Below are 15,670 nucleotides of genomic sequence, written 5' to 3' on the forward strand. Positions count from 1 at the left end.
CGGCAAGGGCACGGTGGGCATTGTCAGGGCCCAGCGCTACCCATGTGATCCGGATAAATGTCAGGGTAGCAGACACAGGTTTCAGAAGGTGAGCTGTACCAGATGGCCTCCGAGGCACTGTCCTTTCTCATCTGTTCTATTGTGTTTTCTTCTATGTGATTTAAAAATTTTGGCCTGGACCCGCAAAAGTGCCTTTCAGGCCACCGACGGTTGTCACCAAGTAATGCTGTCAGTCCTCTGACACCAAAGTTCCTCGGCAGGGACTCGGGCATGGGTTGCATCAGGACCCCCCACCCCGGGGCCCCCTGGGAGGTTCCTTGCTCGTGCTGGGGCTGGGGTGTCCCCTAGGTTGTGGGCCACAGCCATGTGGCATCTGTCCCTCTCACTCCCTGCAACCCCCCTCCCCCCGCCCACAGTGCTGCTAGAGAGGAAGGCAGAGGACGGGCTGCAGGTGGTGGCCCTGGGTGGCGAGCTGTCCGTGCCGGGTTCCGTGGGACTGCACGTCCTGGGCTCGCTGCAGCGGCACAGCCGCCTCTGGACCAGCTCCCTGAGGATCAAGTACGGCCTCTTGGGTACGGCAGGTGTGCGGGGCTGGGGGCGAGGCGGGGGGTAGCAGGACGCGCAGCATCTCCTGGGGCTCTGGCTCTGCGGGCTGAGGTGCCACCTTGTCTTGCCCTCACCACACTGTTCCTTAGCCACTTAGGGATCTCATTGGCTCTGAATAGAACTGGGCACTTAGCTGGGCAGTTAAAAAAAAAAGTGTGTCTGTGTGTGTGTGTGTGTGTGTGTGTGTGTGTGTAGACCTGTCTTTTAAAACTCTCCATCAGTAGGTTCCAATGAGTGACACTAAGCAGAGGGGATCCAGAGCAGGGGTTTGAGGGGGTGCCAAGCTGGGCTGCACGCTCCCCTCCCTGGAATCGGGATGGAGGGCTGCTGGCAGAGGCTGGCAGGTGGCTCTGGGTTGCCCCGCACAGGTCAAGCGAGGCAGCTGGCACACGAGTGCAGCACCAGCCAGAAGCTGTGGGCACACAGTGGCTCAGAGGGGGCCTATGAGCTGGAGCTGGACCATGAGCTCCACTGCACCCAGATCCCAGCGCTCAGCCACAAGGTGGGTGTCCTGGCTGGGGGAGGGGGTGATCTGGGGACAGCCCGGAGCTCATCCTCACAGAGACTGGTTTGCTCAAGGTCAGGCGTGGGAACAGAGCTGGAATTGCAGCCTCAGTCTCAGGCTTACATGCTTTGGTTCCCTTGGTGTTTATTGAACATCTGCTATAGGTCCAGCCGTCTCAGAGAGGGCCGTGCTCACGGCAGCACTTGGTCTGTGCCATCCCGTTGCTGGGTGGGGGCACAGAGAGAGAGAGAGAGAGAGAGAGAGAGAGAGAGACCAAACCAGGGGAGCCGTAAGGGACATGGGTGGTTCAGGACAGAGGCTGAGCAAGCGTGACAGCGGGCAGTCTACTTTGGAAGGGGCAACGGGGAAGCCTTTGGGAAAAACAGATTTTAAGATGAAAATGAAAGCACGCAACAGTTCTGTTCCTACGGAAGCATGCTGCAGGCAGGGGGAATGGCAAGTGCAAAGGTCCTGGGACAGGAGGGAGAAACGGGATGATGGGAGCTAGCAGTTCACCAGAGCGGCTGGCAGGGTGAGCGGGAGGGAGAAGCAGGCAGCCGCGCTTTTGTTCATCTTATCACACATTTGCCTCTCCTGCTGGATTGTCACTCCCATGAGTGCAGGGTCTTCTTGATTCTTTATCCTTGGGTGTCTGATGTCCAGTGCTGGGCATAGTACTGCTTGGTACTTGGGAATAAATGAATGAATGCAGTTGCCTTGACCTGCTGTTCGGAGATAGGAGAGGGCAGCAGGACAGCAGGGGCAAAACCCTGACCCACTTAGATTCTATCCAGGGAGCCAGAGGCTGCTGTGGGAGAGGCGGGGGCAGGGAGTTGTGGGTTTGTATGAAGAGGATCAAGAGTCATTTCCCCATGGCTGCTGGCTCTTTCAGCCCCTTATCAAGGCCTGGAGCAGGATGCGGGCGGGCCTGAGTCCCTCACCTCCCGCTCAGGATTTAAGGGCTACCAACAACACAGTCAGGAAGATGAACCATATTCTGATGCACTATTTTACAAAATCAGAATCCATGCAAAAAAAAAAAAAAAAGTCACCTCCTCCAGTACTGTTTTCCCAGGGAAGCAAGCCTGCATCTCCTAGGGTGGTGGCGGCAAGGAAGCCCAGGGACGGGGCACACAAGGCTTTCTCGGGCATCTCCTGGGTCGGGTGTGTCTCCAGGCTCAGCTCCGGCACCAGGAGGGCTTGGGCCACCTACACTCACAATTGGAGGTGAGCTACGGGGAGCACTGGAATGAGAGCAGAAATAAGAGGCGGCTCCGCATCAGCCAGACCTTCCAGAACGACTCGGGCCCGGCCCTGAGCAATTACTTCACGGAGGTAAGCCCAACCTCTGCAGAGCTTCAGCTCGCGGGGTGGCAGCTGGGCCTCCCGCCCGGCTCCCCACGTGTCCCTGGAGGCCTTGGTTGCAAGAATGCTGGAGCTAAAACTCAGCGTGGTGAACTTACCCCCTCCCACCTCCGGTCCTCGTGTCCCAGGGGGGTCCAACATCTGCTGGCCTGTCGAGGACTGCTGGGGGGTGGGAGTGGGGCTCATCTGCAAGGATCTTTACCATCGGCTATGTGCCAGGGGGCTTTCCTGTGGGTTTTTTTTTTTAAGATTTTATTTATTTATTCATGAGAGACACACAGAGGGGGGCAGAGACACAGGCAGAGGGAGAAGCAGGCTCCTTGCAGGGAGCCCAATGCGGGACGCGATCCTGGGATCACGCCCAGAGCCAGAGGCAGATGTCCAACTACTGAGCCACCTAGGCATCCCACCTGTGGTTTTTGATGGTAGCCATACTAATGGATGTGAGGTGGTGCCTCATTGTGGGTTTTTTTTTTTTTTAAGATTTTATTTATTTATTCATGAAAGATACAGAGAGAGGCACAGACATAGGCAGAGGGAGAAGCAGGCTCCGTGTGGGGAGCCTGATGTGGGACTCGATCCTGGGACTCCAGGATCACGCCCTGGGCTGAAGGCAGGTGCTCAATTGCTGAGCCACCCAGGCATCCCCTCATTGGTTTTTTTTTTTTTTTTAAGATTTTATTTATGTATTTATTCATGAAAGGCACACACAGAGAGAGGCAGAGACACGGGCAGAGGGAGAAGCAGGCCCCATGCAGGGAGCCCAACATGGGACTCGATCCTGGGACTCCAGGATCACGCCCTGGGCCAGAGGCGGGTGCTAAACCCCTGAGCCACCCAGGGATTCCCCCCTCATTGGGGTTTTGATTGGCATTTCCCTCAAGAGTGATGCTGAGATCGTTTCATGCCCTTGTCTGCCATTGGTTTATCTTCTTTGGAGAAATATCTGTTTAAGTCCTTGGCCCATTTTTGAATCCGGTTGCTTGCTTTGTTGTTACTGAGATACAAGATTCTTTACACACTCTGGATATTAACTCCTTGTCAGATACATGGTTTGCAAATATGCTCTCCTATTCCACGGATTGCCTTTTATCTGTTGACAGCGTCCTTTGACATGCAAAAGTTTTATGTATGCAGGTGGTCTGATCGAGCTCTTTTTACTTTTGTGGCCTGTGTTTTGGGCGTAACTAAGAAATCCTGGCCAAATCCAATGTTGTAGTTTCTCCCCTCTGCTTTCTTCTAAAGATCTTCTAGTTTCAGTGCTTAACATTTAGGCTTTTGATCCATTTTGAATTAATTTTTGTGTGTGGTATATGGAAGCATCCAGCTGCGGTCTCTTGCCTGTGGATGTCCAGTGGTCCCAGCCCCATGTGTCCGACAGACTGTGCTCTCCCCACCCCACCCCCTGCCGTGGAGTCGGTTTGGCGGGCTTGTGGAAAATCATTTGATCACAAATGTGAGAGTTTATTTTGGGGCACCGTTCTGTTCCATTGGTCTGTATGTCATATTTATGTCCCCGCCATACTGTTTTGATTACTGTAGCTTTGTGAGACCTCCAACTTTGTGCTGCTTTTTCAAGATTGTCTGGGCTGTTCGGGGTCCCTTGAGATCCCATAAGAATTTTAGGATGGATTTTTCTGTTTCTGCCACACACACGGAAATGCCATTGCAATTTTTTTTTTATAAATTTATTTTTTATTGGTGTTCAATTTGCCAACATATAGAATAACACCTAGTGCTCATTTGAAAAACATTGCTGATATGGATGGAAAGGCTATCTCGTTATTTGAATTTGCATTTCCCTGATCACTTAATAAGGCTGAGCACCATCTTTTCTGTATTTCTTCTACCATTGCATTACCCTTTCCATGGACAGCTTTTTTGTATTGTTTGACTTCTTTTTTTTTTTATTTAGAATTTTGGGGCACCTGGATGGCTCAGTGGTTGGGCATCTGCCTTTGGCTCAGGTCATGATTCTAGGGTCGTGAGATCGAGTCCTACATCTGGCTCCTCGCTGGGAGCCTGCTTCCCCTCTGCCTGTGTCTCTGCCTCTCTCTGTGTCTCTCATGAATAAATAAATAAAATATTAAAAAGATAAAAATTAGAATTTTGACTTGATAGTTTTTTTTAAATATAATTGTAGTACGTGCATTATGTTACTATTCTAAATAGGGAAAATTTCTTATTTCTGGAAAGCATCTGGTCCCAAAGGTTTAGTGAAGAGATTAAAGATTGGCAGAGTTTCTGCAAGCCTTTTGAAGTGTGGCAGGGACCATGCTAGGTTCTGAGGAGATGAGTATGAGATACTATTTATCCTTAAGAAGTTGACAGTGAACAGAAGAGGAAAGGGCAGAGAGAGCAGTGATGAACCATTTATTATTGCCAGGCTATGTTTCAGATATGTTGTTTGTATTATCTCATATAACCCCTGTGACATAACCACTATCCTCACTCTGCAGAGGGGAAATTATGTAAACAGTCTAATCTGAGGTCTCACAGTTACTATGTGACTGAATTGGAATGGACACTCTAGTAAGTCTCACTGCACACCTTAGGCTCTTAACCTCTCTCCTGGACTGGATTGTGCCCCAATTAAATTACTAGGAAATAATTTACTAAATGATTAGTCGAGGAGAAAAGAAATAAAAGGCATCCAGATTGGAAAGGAAGCAGTGAAACTATTTCTGTTTACAGCTGACATTATATGTGGACTATCCTAATGAATCTACACATCCACACACACACAAAATCTATTAGAGCCAATAAATGAGTTCTTCAAAGTTGCAGCAGACAAGAAAAATATACGAAAGTCAAGTTGTATTTCTCTACACTAACAGTGAAAATGCTGAAAGTGAAATTGAGAATTCCATTGGCAATGGTGTCAAAAAGGATAAATACTTCAGCATAAATGTAACAAAAGAACATAAAACAAATACTCTGAAAACCACAAAACATGGTTGAAAGAAATGAATGAATGAATGAATGAATGAATGAATAAATAAATAAATAAATAAATAAGAAGAAGACATCCCATGTCCTTGGATTGAAAAACAAATGTTGAGATGGAATCATTTTTAAAATTCTTCTACAGAGTTGATAGTCCTGTCTATCCCTATAAAAACCCAAGCTCAAAAAAAAAAAAAAATTAAAAAAAAAAAAAAAAAAAAAACCCAAGCTCTCTCTTTGTGCTGAAAGTGACAAGCTGATCCCAAAATTCCTATGGAATTGCAAGGGACCCAGAAAACAGCCTTGAAAAAAATGAACAAAGTTGGAGAACTCCTACTTTCCAATTTCAGAACTTACTACAAAGCTATGTTAACAAAGAGCATGGTAGTGGCATAGGATAGACATACAGACCAATGGAATAGAATTGCGAGTCCAGAGATAAACCCAAAATATCCAGAGATATTTATGTTAGTTGATTTTTGACAAAGCTGCTGGGACCATTGAAGAGGGGGAAGGAATAGCCTTTTTGACAACTAGTGCTGGTACAACTGGATATCCATGTGCAAAATCATGAATTTGGACCCTTACCTAATACCATTTAGAAAAAAACTAATGCAAAATGGATCATAGACCTAAATTTAAGAACTATAAAACTCTTGGAAGAAAACATAAAAGTAAATCTTTATGACCTTAGAATAGGTTGGTTTTTTTTTTTTTTAAGATTTTATTTATTTATAATGAGAGACACACAGAGAGAGGCAGAGACACAGGCAGAGGGAGAAGCAGGCTCCGTGTGGGGAGCCCGATGCAGGACTTGATCCCAGGACCCCGGGATCATGCTCTGAGCCTAAGGCAGATGCTCAACCACTGAGCCACCCAGGCGTCCCTAGGGTGGGATTTCTGAGCTACATGACACTAAGAGTATATTAACAAACACAAAAGTTGATAAATTGGGGTTCATCAGCTTTGTGCTTCCAAAGACTCTATCAAAAAAGCAAAGTAGCCCACACAGTGGAAAGAAACATGCACAAATTACATGTCTCTTAAAAGGGATTTTTACCCTAAGTATATAAACAACTCTTACAACTTGATAGGAACCAGACAAAAGACTTAAATAGATATTTCTCCACAAAAGGTATACAAATGGCCAATAAGCACATGAAAAGATGCTCTATGTGATTAGGAAAATCAAAATCAAAATTACAGGGAGATACTGCTTCAAACCTGCTAGCAAGGCTAAAAACAAAAACGACAATAATAAGTGTTGGTGAGGATGTGGAGAAGTTGGAACTCTCATATATTGGTGGGATCACAAAATGGTGCGACGATATGGAAATACAGTTTGGTATATCTTTAAAATGTTAAGAACAGAGTTCCCATATGACATAATCATTCTACTCCTAGGTGCTCGAGAGAGTTGGAAACCTATGTTCACACAAACCTGTGAGGAATATTTATAGAGTATTATTCATAAAAGCTGCAAAGGGGAAACAACACAAATGCTCTTCAACAATGGATAAAATATGATTTATCTATACAATAGAATATTGTTCAGCAATAAAAAGGAATGAAGTTCTGATACATGCTAAAATGCAATGTGTGTGAATCTTGAAATCATCATGCTAAGTGAAAGAAGCCAGACACAAAAGGCCACGTAGTATATGATTCCACTTATACAAAGTGTCCAGAATAGGCAAATCCATAGAAACAGAAAGTAGATTAATGCTTTCCAGGGGCAACGGGAAGCAACTGCTAGTGGGTCCAGGGATTCTTTGGGAGTGGGCCGGGCAGTTCCTGATAACGCAGGGAACTCAGGCCAACCCTTAGCCATTGTGGTGAGCCAGTGGAACGTTCTAGGTTGGGAGCTGAATGATCTGATTAGCGCCTTGGGCTGGGTCTTCTCCAGTTTGTGCTACAGGTGACCGAGAGGCAGGTGGATTACCGTCTGCAGATGTATCACTCGAGCCTTCGCCAGCCACACATGGAGAGCAGCACACACCTGAAGGTGCAGTACAATGGGCGGCTGCCCTTTGTGGCAGGCTTGCGGTGGAAGGACACGTCTCGAGCTACCCTGTGGAAGTGGGAAGGTGAGTGTCACCTAGGGAGACTCTGGCTGGCAGTTACGATTTCTGGCCCCTGGGCCTTTGCTCAACCTGTGCTCATTACCTGGAATACCCGCCTTTGTTTTTGCCTGGCTGTCAGGACTCAGACCTTTATTTTATTCTTAAAATTTTGTTTAAATTCAATCTGCTAACATATAGTATAACACCCAGTGCTCATCTCATCATGTGCCCTTCTCAATGCCTGTCACCCAGTTACCCCGTCTCCCCACCCACCTCCCCTTCTGCAACCCTTTTTGCCCCCCCAGAGTTAGGAATCTCTCATGATTTGTCTCCCTCTCTGTTTTTCCCCACTCAGTTTCCCTCCTTTCCCTTATGATCCCTTTCACTCTTTCTTATATTCCATGTATGAGTGAAACCATATGATAATTGTCCTTCTCTGATTGACTTACTTCACTCAGCGTAATACCCTCCAGGTCCATCCATGTTGACGTAAATGGTAGATATTCGTCCTTTCTGATGGCTGAGTAATGTTCCATCATATATATAGGCCGCATCTCCTCTATCCATCATCTGTCGAAGGACGTCATGGCTCCTTCCACAGTTTGGCTATTGTGGATATTGCTGCTGTGAACATTGCGGTGCAGGTGTCCTGCTGATACAAAGATGTGTATCTTTGGGGTAAATCCCCAGCAGTGCAATTCCTGGGTTGTAGGGTAGCTCTATTTTTAACTTCTTGAGGACCCTCCACACAGTTTTCCAGAGTGGCTGCACCAGTTCACATTTCCACCAACAGTGCAGGAGGCTTCCCCTTTCTCCACATCCTCTCCAACATTTGTTGTTTCCTGTCTTGTTAATTTTCCCCATTCTCACTGGTGTGAGGTGGTATCTCATTGTGGTTTTGATTTGTATTTCCCTGATGGCAAGTGATGCGGAGCATTTCCTCATGTGCTTGTTGGCCATGTCGATGTCTTCCTCTGTGAGATTTCTGTTCATGTCTTTTGCCCATTTCATGATTGGGTTTTTTTTTTGAGTGTTGAGTTTGGTAAGTTCTTTATAGATCTTGGATACTAGCACTGTATCTGATGTGTCATTTATAAATATCTTCTCCCATTCAAGACTCAGACCTTCCATGTGTCCCATGACACTTAAAATTATATCTTGACTGCTTAATGTTAGAACTCTACATTACAGCCCCTTCTCTAATTCTCCAGTCTTATCTTATCCCACTTTCCCTGTTACTAATTATCGTGCAGCCCCACTGGCCTCTTTTCTATTCCCCTAAGCATACCTTCCGGCCTTTGCAGTTGCTGTATCCTCTCCCTGGAACACTCTCTCACTTTTAAAAAATGGATTTGCAATAAATAAATAAATAAATAAATAGATAGATAATAAATAAATAAATAAATAAATAAATAAATAAAGGATTTGCCATAGTTTATCTTTGAATTAATTTTATTTTTATATTAGCAATACATTGTTTGAAAAATAAAGTAGAAACTATGAGTTGATCATTGTTGAAGGTGGGTATTACAATAGGGGCTTATGATCCTATGTTCTCATGTGTGTACCTGAAATAATTCTTTAAAAGTTTTTTTTAACCTACTCTATAACAAATACAGCAATCTTCTGCTTCATGTCTTCCTGTCCAAAGTTTTGCTTAAAATAGCAAGAAGTACTGTAAATTCTGTTAGCTATTTCTTGCTAAGTCCTTTGGCTCTTAAAATACTACTACAATTCTATTTCTTTTTCTTTTTTAGGCCATTCTCCATATATTTCTTACCATAAAGGATGAAAATTTAACTCTTAAACCAGTTCTTTTCAAATATCTATTTCCCTTTGTCCCCCTAAAAGAGTTCGTTTGTGAATATTCAATGTTTACTTAATTGTGACTCTATGAATGTCCTTCATAGCTGAGATACATGGTATACTATGATTCTAACTTTATATTTTTCCTGGAGTTATAATTGTCTTTTTCCCCCGTTTGACTAATATTCTATTTTCCTCTTAATAATTATTCCTGAATGTTTAGCACAAGTCTCAAACTCTTCTCCAGATGATCAAACACATCAGATTATGTATCAGCTTCAATTAGTTCTCATATCTTTCTTGGAGACCATCTTCCTAGATCTTCTGTTTTTCTGCTTCAGTGTAGACCAGTTGCATAGCTGTGGTTCTGGCACATCCCTTTCCCATCATCCCAGGAATTCCTTCCACTTCTCTGGGTCACAGCCCTGTTTCTTGCATTCACGTCATCTTTTTTCTTGGTTTACTCTTTTGTTTTGATTGAGCATATCTTCCAGTAGCTTCCTGAGAGAGAACTGTATTTGTTCCCTAGGACTGTTTTAACAAATGACCACAAACTGAGTGGCTTGAAACAACAGAAATATATTCTCTCACCAGTTCTAGAGACTAGAATTCTGAGTTCAAGGTGTCGTCAGGGCCATGCCCCCTCTGTAACTCTGGGTAGAAATCTTCCCTGCTTCTTCCTAGCTCCTGATGGTGGCCATTGCTACTTGGAGTGACATTGCTCTCGTCTCTGTCTCTGTTGTCACATGTGTCTGGGTTCAAACTTCCCTCTTCTTTTAAGGACACCAGTCCTATTGGTTTTAGGGTCTACCCTACTGTAGTATGGCCTTATTATAACTACTTATATCTGTGATAGCCTCATTCCCAAATAAGGTCACATTCTGGGATATACTGGGGGATTGGGATTTTGTATATTTCAGAGTGACACAATTCAACCCATAATAGGATGTAAACATTTTGCACTCCTAAATGTTTAAACTGTTTTGATTTGCCTGGGTAATTTGCCTGAGTAGAGAATTCTAGTTTTCCCTTTAGGATTTTGAGGACATCGCTCCAGTGTCATTTCAAATAGTTAAGATGCTATTTCTGGTTCATCGTCTTCTGTATGTGCCCAACTTCTCACTCTCTGGAAGCTTTTAGGAACATCTCTGTATTCCAAGGGTCCTCAAATTTTATGATGTGCCCTCGTGCGCATCTGCTTTCATCCATTGTCCTGGGCACTTTGCTTAGATCCTTTCAATTTGGGAACGTCATTTGGGTCAGGGTGATTTTCTTGTAGTTTCCTCTGTGTTCTGAAATTCCTGTGGGTCAGATGTTGATCCTCAGAAATTGAACCTCTACTTTTTTTTCTTCTCTCTTCTTTGCTCTATCTTCTTATCTTTTTGTTCTGGTTTTTGTTTTATATTTTATTTATTTATTCATGAGAGAGAGAGAGAGAGAGAGAGAGAGAAGCAGAGACATAGGCAGAGGGAGAAGAAGAGGGAGAGGTAGGCTCTCTGTGGGGAGCCTGATGTGAGACTCGATCCTAGGACCCCAGGATCATGACCTGAGCTGCTCAACCACTGAGCCATACATTGTTCTGTTTTGAGGACTTCTTTCCTCAACTTCATCTGCCAGCCCTTCTACTACATTTTAATTTTGGCTAGCTTATATTCCCAAAAGAGAGCTTGTATTTCCAAAAAAGATAGCTCTTTTTGGTTCCTAAGAGTTCTTTTCTTATAGTATCTGCTCCATGAAAACACCTTCTCTTACTTCTCTAAGAGTAGAAGTTACAGAATTTGGGGACTTTGATCTGTTCTCCCTGAGTTTCTTTTAACTTTTTTTTCTGAATTCCTATTAGTGGCTTTCCTCAAATACCAGGCAAGACTTAGGTATGTGCTATGTTTAAGAATCGGCAGCTCAGAACTTATTTGGAAGAAGCTCCCCATGTGTTTGGGGGTACGCTTGTTGACTGATGGGTTCCCCTGACAAGCACTTGAATGGGGACCCCTGGGGCCTCTATCTGTGAACGTTTCTTTTTCATTCTGTTCTTTCCTCGAGCAGTCTTCCCATCCCCTGTGGGAGGGGTGCACAGGGGCAGGGCCCTGGGCTACTCTATTCAGCATCTCCCTGTTCTCACCCTCTGCCCTCAACCTGCCTGGTCTCCCTGCATCCAGGCCTCTCTGCCTCACTTTTCTCAGACAGCAAATCTTCCATCTCCAACAGGCGGGAGGTTACCCTCACCTTTGATAGACTCCCACTGCTTTTCACGTAGGTCTTTGCTCAAATGTCCCTTTCTCATGGAAACCTTGGCTGGGCTGACCTTTGCTCAATTGTCAGTACTTCATGGAAAACTTGACTGACCTCCTCATCAAACCCCCCCTTTATTTTCCTTCATAGCACTCAGCATTGTTTACTTAGGTCTCATTATTTGTTTATTTGTTCAAGATCTGTTCCTCCTGCCATCCACCAGCCCTGGGCTGCAAGTTATATGAAGGCAGCAACTGTGTCGGCTTGTTCACTGTATATCCCAAGTGTCCCAAGCAATACTGGCTGAATTAGTCCTTGAATGAATTGGGGTATTCATGACAAAATACGAGTGGGGTTCTGAGACCTGCTTTTAGTTGATCGTGGAAAGGGCAAAAGGTTATGTTGAATGTTACCTTTTTGATGGTGATGATGGTGGTGGTGGTGATGGTATTTACTCTTCTTAACCAGTGCTTCCTCTGTCCCAATACCCAGTGAGCAGTCTTACTGAACCCATTTTACAGATGATGGCAGCACAGGCTCAAAGAGGCCACAGCTTGGAGAGTAAAGGCCACATTCTTCATTACCACACTCCTGTGCTCCCTTCCCGGCTTCTTTGTGCCTTTCTTTTGTCCATCATGTCCCTACAAAAAATCACCAAACCCACAGAAAAGTGCAGTGGATTATATCGTTCACACCAACCAACTCATACCCAGGTTCTGTTAACATTTTACTCACATGTTTCTATCCACTTATCCATCCATGTTATTTGTTGGTGCAGTTCAAAGCAAGCTGTAGACACTTGTACATGTCATCCCTAAGCGTTTCAATATGGGTGGTGGTAACTCGAGTGGAACGCACACATCTCCAGGGTACCATTTAATGAGTTTTGACAGGTGCACACATCTGTGTTGCCCCTATCACATTACCAGCATTTTGTAAAGTTCCCTCCTGTCCCCTCCTAGTCATTTCCAGTTTTGAGACATGCCCAGAGTAGCTGTGAGGAGGCTACGGGCACCTCTTGGTACCTGCCAATAGTTATTTTCCTACCGGTTGTACCTGCTTCTCCCCCTCTACCTCTTGCAGGTGCTTTGAACCTGGATAGTCCCTGGCTGATGGTCTCTGTGGCTCACAGGCTGTACTGGCCCCACCGTCCCACATTCCAGGCCGTCCTGGAGCTGACACTGGGCAAGGCCTGGACCCTCAAGAACCTGGTGATGAACGTGGCCTTCAGGGGCCAAGGCCTCGACAGGGAGGGCAAGATTCACATCTATACCCCGGCCACCACTTACCTCCGGGTGAGCATGCCCAGTCACGCCCCCTGCTTGCCGCCCCGCAGATGGACTCCAGCCCAGGAACCTAGTTCCCTGCCATGTAGAATTTCTTGCCTGCAGAGGGAGAACACCCAGGCCCAGATGTGGGCAGGTTGGATGACCCAGTACTTACAGTCTTCAGGATTAGTTACCAAGTGAATTTGGAACAGCAGACCACGCCCCCCAGTCTCAATTTCCCATATTCTTGCTTAGCAGCTGTTAGATTAAAAGATGAAAGAATATTGAAGGGGAACTCTGAAACAAGTAGACATTAGGCTTTTGCTGAAAACCGAATGAAAACTTCAAGGTCAGTTTTATACCAGCTGCAGGGTATCCTTGAGAAGCTTCTCCAGCATCTCTGAAGCATAATAGTCTAGGAGAAATCCAACCCATGAAAGATTTCCCAGGAGTCACCCGAGGGAGCCTGGCACATATCCTCTTCCCATGTTGGGATGATGAGTGGACACAGCAGGAGGTCGGGGCCTGACTGAGACCCAGAAGGAGGCAACTCCATGGGCCCATCTGGGGACAGCGTAGTCCCCTCTGAGGCCGGGGCTGAGTGGTAGCAGGGTGGAGGCATGAGGAACAGGGCATTGCCGGCGAGCTTGGGGACTGTCAAGAGGCCACCGTGTAGCAGATCGAGCCAGCACAGGAGTGCGAGGTGGGGTCAGCCAGCCACCTCGTGCAGACACCCCAGCCAGGGGCCTGATGGTGGCCTGTCCTGGGAGATGGTAGCAAGTGTCCAGATTCTGGGACTAGTTTGAAGGTGGAGCCGATGTATTTGCTGACAGATTTGCTGGTGGATTGGCAGAGGAGGGTGCGGTGGGGGAGAGCTCAAGACAAGACATAAATGACCCCAAGCAGCTAGGTGGAGGAGGCGCCCTCACTGAAATGGGAGCCTGGCAGTAGGGGGCTCTGGGGGGAGGCTCCAGGTCAGGGACCTTTGGGACAAGGTGTTAGGGAGTTCTAGTATTTGGCAGGGGGTTCCAGTCATGCCTAAACCCCACGATGACCCCATCACCTCCACTTGTGAGGCTCTGAGCTGTGGGAACAGGGCACAGTGGCCTACGGGGTACTGGCACCATGCTATTCCCGGTGGGGCTTGGCCCAGGGGTGGTGGGCTGGGGTGCAAGCCTGGTGCAGGGCTACCGGCGCTCCACCCCCGCCAGCTCCAGCACAAGCCAAACTAGCACCCAGCTCTTCCCAGGGCTCCAAAGACTACAGCAATGGTGCAGGGAGAGAAGGCCACCTGCAGGTGTGTGCCCCTCAGGGCAGAGACCCTGCTTGCTCATAACAGTGGCCCAGTGAGATCATATTCCCTTTTTGAGCCGAAGAGAAAAGAAGGAGAAGGGAATTATCTTCTCTGATAACTGATGCTTCAGATTCTCTCTCTGCTCAGGGCTGAGAGCTGGAGGGAAGTTTGTTGTCCTCTTTCCTCAAGACCCTGTAGGGAACAATCATTTCTGCCTGTGCCAGTCAGGAAAGACCTCACAGAGATGGCATCGGAGGGGTTTTGAAGCATGAGTAGGAGTTCACCAAGTGGGAATGGGGAGAAAGGGTGTCCCCGGGGGAGGGCATCGGGTGTGCAAAGGCTTTGGTCACCCTCCCCTCCTCACTGTAGGTATCCACGGTGATGGCCTTGGCACAGAGCCTCTTCCGCAGCCGGAGTGAAGTAGAATCAGCCTGGAGTGCCACGGTGCAGAACGAGATCCACGCAGAGAACAGCCAAGACCTTAAGATAGTTCACTGCTGGTTGAAGGGCCCCCTGCGGGAGATGAACTTGACTGCAGCCTACAGGCACACGGAGCATGTGAGTCCAGGGGGCCCAGGCTGGAGACTGCACTGTTGAGAGACCCCCAAATCCCTCTCTGGGGATGGGAAAGTGCTTAGAGCCATTGGCTCAGCCTATGACCGTGTGGGTTCCTGAGCTCAGTCTCTTAACCTATGAAAGAAATCTATTAGCTAAGGATCAGCTGCGTTAGACCATTCCCTGCGGGGCGCCTGGGGAGGGCCAGGCGTGGCGATGCACCCGTGCCACCCTGCGGCCTGCTCTGGGTGAGACTGCGGTCCAGGTCAGCAGCCCCGCCTCAGGTGGCCACTCCCAGGGCAGTGGGCGGGCGGTGGGAGCTCCCCTTGCACCCCCATGCATGATGGTCCCCACCGGGCCACCCCTCTCCATCAGCCTGGTCCTTGTTTCAGCCCCGGAAGACCCACGTGTTGCTGACGGCTCTGGTGACTGGCACCAGGGGCCAGCCTCGGGGCCTGGAGTTGGACGGCAAGCTGGAGGAGGTGACTCGCGACGGGAGGTTGTACCAAAAGCAGGGGACCTTCCTCCTCAGGTACGTGTGGCCCCTTCCCCTTACGTGCAGCGTCTGCCAGGCCTCTGCTTCTGCAGCGTGGATGGTCACGGGGGATGGGGTGAGCCGTGCTGCCCAGAAGGCCCACCCTGGCCTGCAGAGCCCAAGGTGGAGCCCAGAGCTCGGAGACCAGCTGCCTGCCTCCCTCAAAAGTCCCGCATCCCTAACCCCCTTCCATTAGGATGCTATGACATCTGGAAGCGGAAGCCTGTCATCACCCCTAGCCTGAGAGCTGCTCTGGGGAATCTTTCCAGTTCCTGGAGGCACAGCTTGTGGTCGGGAGGGTATAAGAGGTGGGGAGGGGATGAAATCGGCAGACCCAGCCTGAGCTCCAGTCTGGGTCCAGACCCGCTGCCTGACCTGAGTCCTCTTTTGTCAAAACAACAGCAACCGAGAAGTGACAGGAGCCACCGCCTCCATAGGCCTCATTCATTCGTTTAGTTCATTTATATTTATTGAGCACCTACTACGTGCTGTGCACTC

At 47.5% G+C, this 15,670-nt stretch overlaps 1 protein-coding gene across 1 annotated transcript in view; it reads left to right on the top strand.

Moving 5' to 3' along the window:
- LOC121487086 overlaps positions 1 to 15,670 on the top strand; it is a 140,522-nt gene that overhangs the window by 47,597 nt on the left and 77,255 nt on the right. Inside the window, exons 25-31 of the mRNA XM_041748532.1 lie at positions 417 to 572; positions 975 to 1,108; positions 2,288 to 2,446; positions 7,329 to 7,509; positions 12,604 to 12,815; positions 14,452 to 14,640; positions 15,030 to 15,169. Coding sequence (XP_041604466.1) covers positions 417 to 572; positions 975 to 1,108; positions 2,288 to 2,446; positions 7,329 to 7,509; positions 12,604 to 12,815; positions 14,452 to 14,640; positions 15,030 to 15,169 — 1,171 coding nt within the window. The remainder of the gene's footprint in view (positions 1 to 416; positions 573 to 974; positions 1,109 to 2,287; positions 2,447 to 7,328; positions 7,510 to 12,603; positions 12,816 to 14,451; positions 14,641 to 15,029; positions 15,170 to 15,670) is intronic.

Source organism: Vulpes lagopus, chromosome 3 (genome assembly GCF_018345385.1).
Source record: "Vulpes lagopus strain Blue_001 chromosome 3, ASM1834538v1, whole genome shotgun sequence".
NCBI classification, from domain to species: domain Eukaryota; kingdom Metazoa; phylum Chordata; class Mammalia; order Carnivora; family Canidae; genus Vulpes; species Vulpes lagopus.